Genomic DNA, 10667 nt, shown 5'->3' with positions numbered 1-10667 from the left:
TGATTAAACTTCTGCCTTTGGTTCAGGTCATGATCCCAGCCTAGGGCTGAGTCAGCAGGTTCCCTGCTCTGTGGGGAGCCTGCTTCTGCCCTTCCCCCTGCTTTTGCTCTCTCTCAAATAAATAAAATCTTTAAAACAAAAACACTCAGCTCCAGAATCTCCTACTTTAGAAAGCCAGTGGGTGAGAAGCATTTCCTCAGTAGCCCCCATGATAATACATTGTATGAGCATAGCCTTGCTATAGAATTCTTTGTGTTGGACTCTTCTCTTAGATTTGTAAAATACTTAGCAAAAGATGATAACCTAGGGCAGCATTTCTCTAATTTAGACCACCTGCATTCAAATCATTTTTAGGAGCTTGTTAAAAATGCCCTCCTAAGCTGTACCTGGTACCTACTGAATCAGAATCTCAAAGGAGGGCTAATTTGTAAAACCAGAATTTGTGAACCCCTGGGCTGTGGTTGGAGAACGTGTAACCCAGAGCTCACCCAGTTAAAATACCCCAGGCAACGAGGAGCTACAACTTAGTCCCCTTGCTAGTTTTCACAAAGCCAAGTACAATGTGCACTGGATGATTTACACTTTACAGAAGAAGGGACCAACTTCCCATTCTCCTCTCCCAACCCTCACCACCCGCCATCCTTTTCTTTCTGGATTTCCTTTTCCTAGCTTCTAAGTCTCCTCCCTCTACTATGTGTCTTCTTGGGATGATCTGAACTTAACCATTTTTTTTCCTACAAAATACATCACCAACAGCATTCTAAACAGTGTACGAAATACCAAACAGTACATCATGACTATGAATGTGTATCTTCATAAGTACAGAGCCATATTTGTACACTTCCCACTATAATTTGCTTAAGGAAGCAATCGACTAGGAAAGTTATACAGCAAAGAAATACATGTGATTTTAAAAATCAGATATGTCCTTTTAGCTGGCAGAAATATAAAAGTGCAGATTCTATAAATAATTGACTTGTACAATATGCAACAATAAATTCCTAATTCTCAATGATCTCTGAAATACTTCTTCACTTGGCCAAGTACTTAGCTATCATGTGCTAAAATCCAAAGGCCCCTAACCTAACAACAACAACAAAAAATCTTAAATGTTTTCACCACATAGGTACATATATTACATTATTAGACCATGCTCCAAAGTGTGTCAAATTATAAATGTGTTCAGAGTACATAAATATACATCAGAGATCTTTCTCCTCATAGGCAAAATCTAATACAAAAATACATTTGACACTCATAAATTAGAAGATCCATTTGAGAGCCTCCAAAATAGAACTGGGGAAGTAGGGCATGATGCCAACAAAGCACACATAGATGCAAATTGTTCTGGTTATATGATTATTTTCTTCGTCCGAGAGGGGGAAAGAGCAATTTACACCAAGCTAAGTTTCCAGGCAAATCACAGTTCACAGGCTGGATAAATCAAGGCACGCAGGCCAGAAAAAGGTCATGAATTACTCAACTCAAAAATGTACTCAGACTTCAGTCTGTCTAATGGTATCATATACCTGCACTGTGGTTTGTTATTTTAGAGACTTTAGAATCATCATCTACACCCCATCTCCATACTCTACCACCTTGTTAACGGACATAAACCACAAGGGTTATCCTGCACCAAACATAGGAGACTGTTTATAAACAAACCTCCTCTTTGACTATTGAAGTGGTGTGGTAAAGCTGTCTTCAGTTAAGTGAAGTGGACACAAACTTATTTGAAATCCTGAAGTCTCTCTAGAGATATACAAATAAATATTTAAAGTAGTTAATGTAGGAAAAACTTCTTTTAAATTTTAAAGTACAGGGCTTTATATAATCTTTGAATACTGAGTAATAGTTCAAACAATATTTGAACTATTGCTGAAAATAATAGTAAAATTCAAGTAAGTATGAGCTGAGCAAGAGCTTCAGGATGCAAATTCAAAGTAAAATTCAAATAAGCAAGAGCTTCAGGATGCAGAATGCTCCACAATCATAACTGAGAAGTTTGCCTCGTATGATATAGCCAAAGAGGACAAAATGGTAAGAGCCATATTTAACAGATTGATGATGTTCTTCCCTTAAGCCTTGAGGAGATTAGGGAGCCAATATTTTTTAATACCAAATCTTCTCTTCAGAAAGCATCTACTTGGCTTCCAGATCTACTCATTTACTGAATGCAAGATAGCCATCTTTTCTCTCTGCCTAGTGTCAAAAATCCATGCAGGATTCACACCAGAAGGAAAGAATAAACACTTTGGAAGTGAGGAATCATGAATACAGTTTTAGTCAAAGTCAGTGAGGAATAATTCTTTCTTTCAAAGAAATTATTATTTCCTCAAAACCAGATTAAGTAGATTAGGGCTGTCAACATTCTAGCTGCTTCTATGTTTTATTTTGAAAAGAAATATTAAAGTACTGACATCACATGAGATCATGCTTCAGCTAAAAGGATATGTAAATAAATGATACCCGGAGAGGACACTCTTTAGCTCAATATGAATTTTAAAAAGTCTCGTCTTAAGCCTGAGCCAAGATAGTCACACAATTATGGCAGAAATTCTTAAGTGGCTGAGGTATTTAGACTCTTCCAAACCACAGGTGTGAGTCTGGACAAAGAGATAAATTAAATGACAATAAAAATTAGCAATGAAGGATTAAAAATTAACTTTGAACTCTCTTTATAGAATAACCTGAGCTAAAGAGAAAATGATTAAATCCTGGCAACAGCCCAGCAAATCCTTCACCAGCAAATATTGAGGCAAAAAAACCCCGTGTTCATTCAAGAATAACCTTTTCAAAGTAATTTGCTAAAAGATTTCCAAAAGTTGGTAAAATTAGACAATTTATCACAAAAAAAACTCCTAAAATGTAGGTATTATCTGTCTAGCCTATAGACTAGCCTTTCTAATAAACTAGCAAAATAGTTCTACCTTAGGTTGTGAAACTATTCTATTGGCTTCTATTTGGTTGGCTTTCATAGGGAGGAAAAAAAGGGGTTTGTTACTTCGAAACATTTTATGGACAATGTGAAGATAAGTATTTCTTGATGACACAACTTCAGCCAAAGAGTATTTGTGTTTTAAATAAGGAAAAAAAAATTCTGGGTTATTAACTTTTTTAAACAAGAATATTCCATCTGTGATCAGGAGATCTGTGTTCTAGTTATCGCTCCACTGATAACAGGAAAAATCAACTAGGGTAAGTCAATTAGCCTTTTTGTGCCTGAGTTTCATTGTCTAGACAATGGGGATAAAATATCTGTGCTATGCTATTCACAAGTTAGAGGATAAAGTAAAACACTAGAAAGCACTTTTATTTTTTTTTCAAAACACAATATAAACGCTGTGTCATAATACTGTTGATAATTCTCCAGGTACCTCCTAGTGTTATCCAGTCACACGTGTGCTTATGGGAGGCGTTCCTAGAATATCACAAGTTGAATATTTAGTTTGATTTTATTTTAAAAATAATAAATCACAAAACTAAAATGTTTGAACAAGGTCACTTAACCCTCTCCCCAGGTGGTTAGTTATAATTACTAGAATCGTCATTATTATTACTTCTTAGCTATATGTTTAAAAGAGGAGATCTTTAATATGTCAGCCTAACTGGGAAAATGTGCCCCTGGCACAGGTGGTTTTCAGAAGAAGAGCCAGTCTTCGGAAGAGCTGTGTCCTCTGCTTTTATTTAAAGTGCAGAACCTGGTGGGGAGGGTCAGAGCAGGAATCCTGTGTCTGTCACTGAGGAACCAGTTCCCTCAGAGAAGCCAGAGCAGCGTGGATGCGGACATGCAATCTGTTTTCAAAGTCGTAGCCAGAGAAATCCTCCTGTAAGACCAAAGAAAGATATTTATGGACTCTATTAGACAAGCTTTCTGAAACACTGCAGGATAAACTGCAGGTTTTGTGCTTCCCAAAGTAAAATCTCTAACACTCCTGCCAATGGCTTCCTATCCACTCAATTTCCTTCTTTCCCAAACCTCAAACTCTGGGTTCATTTTTAACACCCAGGGGAATGTCATTAATGCTTATCTCTGGAAAATTTTCTTCATGGTATGCTTGAAATGGTAGTCTGAAACTCTGCTCAATCTAAGTTGCTATTAGAAATTTTTCGTTCGAGATTGTAGTTATGAAATCAAAAGGTATTTTCCCACTCAAGCAAGAAGTGTGTTTGTAAAAGCAAGATGGGCAATTTCATGAGTTTTTTAGAATACTGGTAAATTTCACTTAAAAATCAAGCAATCAGGGAGTGCTTGGGTGGCTCAGTCAGTTGGGCATCCGACTCTTGGTTTTGGCTCAGGTCATGGTCTCAGGGTCCTGAGCCTGAGCCCCGCGTCAGGGTCTGCATTCAGCAGGGAGTCTGCTTGAGATTCTTCTTCCTCCTCTTCCTCTGCCCCTCCCTCCCCCAAGCATGCGCTCGCGCGCTCTCTCTCTCTCTCTCTCTGTCTCGCTCTCTCTAGGATAAATAAATCTTAAAAGAAAAACTCATGGATCACTGAATCAATTAGTTATTATTTTTCTTTCCAGAAATATCCATCAGAACAATCATCTCACAAAACTTCTTGAATTCAGACTTAAGTGGATACAACAGAGGGTAAGAAGCCCCTGGGAAGAGGCAGGTGCAGTCTTTACCTTTGCTTGAAGAAGTAGAGTTCGGCCTCTTCCTACAGTCTATGAATATAAGAAAAACATATTATCTCTTAATATCTACATTTATACATACTCAAACAGAAAACATAAAAGGACAGGTTAACTGAAACAATCCCCAGTAGACACAGAGGTGAGTGAACTGCTCATTCAAGTTGAATGACCCCATTTTTTTTAAGGATGCTCGTAAGTTCGCATCAAGGCACTGCTAAAGAACTGTGCATGATCCTCACTCTTCTGTAAGAGAGAACAACTTAAAAAGAGTCGTGATAGCTTAAGATCTTACTGAACAACCTAAAATTGATGATCATTAAAAAGTTTACCCGACACTATTAAGTTAGATCTCCTTTAGAAGGCATTACTGGTTGAAGGAATCAACTTCATTTTTCAAGAAACAGACCAGCCTTGTTATATCTTAAGTATATATGTTAAGGCTGCATTAAGAGTAAAAATTTCCTTAAAGAATATAGTGCTAGGATTTTCTACCAAAATTCACAAGACTTGCCTTTTCTATTTTCGTAAAGTTAGAATTTCAAATAAAAAGACTAACCAATTAAAAGCCTATCTTTGGCAAGATAGGCTACCTGTCGAAGGTTTAGGCTAGAATCATATTTCTGTTGATTTAGCTCAACTTTTAGAGAGTACATATATTTTATAGTGGAATTGGATTTACTAAAAATCATAATTTTACAAAGCTAGTATTATGTAACTGAGCTTCTAAAAGAAAGTATCAAGCAAATATAGTTGGTATTTTTTTAACAAAACTGCAGTGTACTTAAATACACAATAGTAATTGTCAAATTTATGATATTCTAAAAGTTTTGAAGCAATCAATCATCACATCTTCCTCATTTATTCTCACCATAATCTCAATTAACTTGGAAAGGCAGGTATTTTTTTATCCTGTCTTACATTTTTAGGAGGAAGGTATGTGGTTAACCAGTATCTTACACAAAGTAAATGGAGAACTGGAACCATAATGCAATCTCATGTTCTTCTGAATAAGCTGCCCTATAGCATATCTCATACCATCCTAAAAAAGGCAGTGATTTCCCCCTCAAATGAGTTTTGGTCCAAAAAGCTACATTTATACTTCTAATTCCAGAAAAGAAATGACCTCATTCAACACATTAAGACAGAATTAGTAGCTTCTTGGATTCATTCTACATGAAATCAAGGAAAACAAAAACCCCACTATGTTTAATCAACTGACTTGAAATGAAGGATGATGCTTTGTGCCTTCTTACTTGTACATTTTGTACATTTTTTTTTGCTGAGGAACATCATTTAAGAAATAGGTAAGATCTTACCTCTGGTTTGTCTAACAGAAGACAGCCAAGTTCATAGCAAGCATATGGCTGAATGTATAAGTTATTCTGACGACACAACTCATCTTTAACAGCTCGCTGGAAAAACTGAAAATAATACAAATATTATCAGGATTAACTTACTTCCTTACCTAAGGTTCATCCTATCTTTAGGAGGCAGAAGGGGGTAGTTATTTCTGTATTCTAGATCAGATTTTCTCTCTTTTTCTTTGCATCCTTATTTCTTCCCTTCCATCCTCATCCATACTTTGAAGTCCCCTACATGCTTGCCTCCAGGCTACGCTACCCATCAGTCAGCTCAATTTGTGTTACTTAGTTCTCCAGTTGACACACTAGCCTCTATTGATTGTATTGTCAAAAACATATTTATCTGATCTCAAAGTCTGAACATACCATTTTAATATTTCAAACAGAAAGCCTGCAAGCCAAGAACCATCTCTTGACACACATTTTGCTTGCTGATACCTAAGAAAGTGATTTAAAATAGGCTTTTTAGAGCTGTATAATAACTATTACGACCCTACACTGAAAAATTTAAAATTATAATACAAGTGCATCAACACTCTAGGATTTAAAAGTCAAAGGCCCCTACTACTGTACATAAACTCTTTCAACAAGTAATCAGAATAACACTAGGGTATACCTCAAAACATCCAACCACACAAAAGCCTCAGAAAAATCCCTCCCAAGTATATTTGAAAATAATGAATGTGTACCCAGAAGAGCCTACACTAACTTTCTAGACGTTACCTCCAGTGCTGCATCAATAATCTATAGTTACAGAGACTGGAAAAGTGAACACGTGGACACACCTGATCATTTTTGTATTTCTCTAACTATGAAGTTTCATTCTGTTCCTTTAAAACTGTCTGCATCCTCATTTCCTTCTCCTCCAAATGAGCCTGTCATCTTTGATGAGTAGCTAGTGCCAGAAAAGAAGCCTGTATGTAAAGAAGTATTCTAAAAATCTGAAGTTACATTAAAAACTACCATTAACCATCATCAACTTCTGGCATCTGAGAAGATGACCTGTATCAGCATAGGGGCCAGAGCTCACACTTCAAAGGGAGAGGTTTAGTTCTGTTCAATGCATTTTTCATTTTTCTTATTCCTAAGCACACATACAGGTCTTCACAGTTTGTTTTCCTTAGCTGAAACAACAGCAGTGAACGGTTTACCTGAACAGCATCTTCTGAGTTTCCTAGACATTTGTGTATGGCACCAAGAAGCAAATACTTTAATCCAACAACAGATGAATCATCCACTTCGTGGCAAGCTTAAAGAGAAGTGAAAAGAGCAGAAAGCATACACATTCACTTAATTTCTTAAATATCATCAAGAGTTCAGTATTTCATTGTTTAGTGACCTATTCACCATTCAAGATCCTGCCCCCTGACACTCAGAAGGTTCCTTTTTCTGATCCAGTATTCTTATTCATCCCTATTCAAAGAAAGGCAAAGATATCAAATGTCATAGCAACAAGAAGACTCAAAATTACATCATATCGTTACTAAGAACAAGACACCAATCTGAAAGGCTACAGACCGTATGATTTCAACTATAGGACACTGGTAAAGACAAAACTATTGAGGCTATAAAAGATCAGTGGTTGCCAGAGGCCAGGGGGTGGGAGGAACAGATGGAAGACAGAAGACTTTTAGGGCAAACTATTGCATATGATACTGCCTCTAAGAGTGGATATAGGTTACTACATATTTGTCAAATCACACAGAATGTACAAAACAAAGAGTGAATACTAATGTACAACTAAATCCTAGAGGTGTGTCAGTGTTGGTTCTCTGGCTGTAACAAACGTTATCAATCAGGTGGGGGATGCTGATGGCCAGGGAAGCTGTGTGTACCCGGTAGTGAAGGGTGTGGCATGTGGAAACTCTCTGTACTTTGTGCTCAGTTTTGCTATGAACCTAAAAGTACTCTAAAAAGTACTTCAAAGAATTCTATACTACTGTCAAAAGCCATACAGTGGGCACCTTCATATGTTTGTACTGATGCACTGCACTGGTCACTGAGGAGAGACCAGACGTGATCCCTCCACTTCAAGAAGCTTGCCATCTCCTGTGCAGAATGGGCACACATATAGGAGGAAGGTTACAGAAGTTTTCCAAGGAAATGAAAAAGGGAAATTGGAAACATAGTGGAGCTAACAGAAGAGGAAAGGAAGTAACTGTTTCTATGGACCAGTAGAGATATTGAGATTTGGGAAGACTTTTTAAGTGTGTGTGTGTATATACACACACACATATATACATACACACACACACACATAAATTTGTGTGTATGCCTATATATTTATATACACATAAATGTTCAAAGTTCCAAAACAAGTAATTGAAAGAGTTTGGCAAGTAGCAAAAAGGTAAATGTTAACAATAGAGTCTGAACCTATAAAAGCAGAAGCTGCCTCAAAAAGCTAGGCTGAGAATACCTCCACATAAAAAGACCCCAGGCGGTGCCTGGATACTGCAGTGGGTTACGTATCTGACTCTTGGTTTCCATCTGTGGTCATGGTCTCAGACTCCATGCTCAACACAGAATCTACTTAAGATTCTCTTTTCAAAAAAAAAAAAAAAAAAAAGATTCTCTTTTCCCTCTGTCCCTCCCCCTAAAATAAATAAGTAAATCTTTAAAAAAAGATTTTAAGGAAATAGTGTCAAGGAAAGGGGAACACTCATGCATGTACTCATTCACTCAATATAAACTGAAAATCCACATGCTAGGCACTTCTAGGTGCTTGCTTGGAATACAGCAGTGACAAAATAGATGATACAAAGGACAAATCAGTAAAATAAAGAAGTGTTAGTGCTAAGGCAAAAAATAAAGTCAGGATGGGGGATGGAGGTATGCATGTATGTCAGAAAGGTATAGTTTAAGCCTCAATGAAAAGATGGTATTTGAGTAAAGACCTGAAGGAAATGAGTGAAGGAGCCATGTGGATGTTTAGAAGAGCATTTGCAGGCAGAAAGAAGAGAAACTGCAAAGGCACTGGGGCCAGCATGTACCTAGTGTGTTCAAGAACAGTAATGAGTGTGGCTGGAGCCTGGTGAGCAAGGGGGAAGAGCAGTGAGAGGCAATGGGGTAGGAGCAGGTGGTGGACAGATCACAGAACATTGTAGCCCCCTGAATGGATTTGGACATTTACTTTAAACAAGATGAAACAACAGAGGGTTCTAAGCTGCAAAATGACATGCAACAGTTTAATAGGATCACTCTGGGCACTGTGCTGAGGATATATAGAAACATCTTTAAAATACAGAGGAAGGGCACCAGGGGTGCTCAGTTGGTTGAGCATCTACCTTTGGTTCAGGTCATTATCTCATGGTTCTGGGATCAAGCCCCATGTTGGGCTCCCTACTCAGCAAGGAGCTTGCTTCTCCTTCTCTGTCTGCCCCTCCCCCTGTTTGTGTTCCCTCTCTCTAAATAAATAAATAAATAAAATGCAGAGGAAGAATGTGGTGCATAGGGGAGGATGGATGGAGGAAGGGCTATGAATAAAAGCATAAGACAAGGATGTGAAAATCCAACTCATGAAGGGAATCTGCTCATGAAGGGAGCTGCAGATGGGGACTCTGAGAAGCTGAATGCACAAAGCTGGGTGGGCATTAAATTAACCATCCACTAACAGTTTTTTCTAGAACTTAACTGTTTCTCTATAAATATCTCTGCACTTTATATAGCTGAAGAGATTTGGATTATTGCTGCTTAACTCTGGGGAATGATAGAAACTAATCAATCTCAAAACTGGACTAATATTTAACAAAGATATAATTTATATTTTTATAATTTATATTTAATTTATATCTTTAACAAAGATCAAAACAATCTCAAAACTGGACTAATATTTAACAAAGATATAATTTATATTTTTTATAATTTATATTTAATTTATATCTTTAACAAAGATATATATATTTATATATAATAATATTATATTAATTCTTTAATAAAGAATTATATCATGTTTACTCAAGAGCCTCCCTTTCCCTATGACCACATCTTTGCTCTTTATTTCGATACCTGGAAAGGGGTTCCAAGAATATGTAGTCACATTAGGTGATAATCGTTCTTGTGGCTGCAGATTATTGCCTATTTGATATTTGCATTTGTGTCTGAATTATCTCTACAGGATCTTGCAATTGTGCATTACAAAGAATACTTAAAATTCTGTATTGTTCCTTTGAGTTAGATATTGGTAGATATTCCATGCTTGTATCAACAACTAGGGATGGGTTTAAAATTATGCATATCCTTTTGAAATGGACATAGCAGAACTTGTGTATCCAAGAAAATTCTGTTTTCTTTCAAGCAATGCCCTTTAGAAGGGTTACATACTCCAATTACAGGGCCTCTGCACACAGCTTCCTTTGGAGATGTATTCCTTTGATCTCTAGAATATCAACATTGACAAAAGTTTTTACCTTTGAGGGGAGACCTCTTTTGGGGGAAGGGAATAAGCAAAAGGTGCCTACAAGGAAGTCTGATGATAAAAGTATGTGATACAATGGATAATATTCTTTATTTGATCAAAAAGTGTGATTGTGGAGAAATCTGATGAATTTTCTTCAATGACTAACAAACCAGTTTTAAGTCCAAATATTAATATTAAACCCCTTTTGAAAAAGGGCAGCATATATGTGAATAAGAGTACATTTCTATAAAATCATTTTTTGGATGT

General features: G+C 36.9%; 1 protein-coding gene across 2 annotated transcripts in view; it reads right to left on the bottom strand.

Annotated features, from left to right (window-relative positions):
- Nucleotides 1-1110: 1110 nt before the first annotated feature.
- TTC39C (tetratricopeptide repeat domain 39C) overlaps nucleotides 1111-10667 on the bottom strand; it is a 111752-nt gene continuing 102195 nt past the window's right edge. For both annotated transcript variants that reach the window (XM_072829082.1, XM_072829083.1), the window contains 4 exons: nucleotides 7153-7250; nucleotides 5957-6061; nucleotides 4632-4670; nucleotides 1111-3827 (listed from right to left, as the gene is read on the bottom strand). In XM_072829082.1, coding sequence (XP_072685183.1) covers nucleotides 3738-3827; nucleotides 4632-4670; nucleotides 5957-6061; nucleotides 7153-7250 — 332 coding nt within the window. In that variant the 3' untranslated portion in view covers nucleotides 1111-3737. The remainder of the gene's footprint in view (nucleotides 3828-4631; nucleotides 4671-5956; nucleotides 6062-7152; nucleotides 7251-10667) is intronic.

The sequence above is a fragment of the Canis lupus genome, chromosome 6, assembly GCF_048164855.1.
Source record: "Canis lupus baileyi chromosome 6, mCanLup2.hap1, whole genome shotgun sequence".
Taxonomy (NCBI): domain Eukaryota; kingdom Metazoa; phylum Chordata; class Mammalia; order Carnivora; family Canidae; genus Canis; species Canis lupus.
Note: the sequence above shows the minus strand (reverse complement) of the source record. Positions and strands in the feature narration are given on the sequence as shown.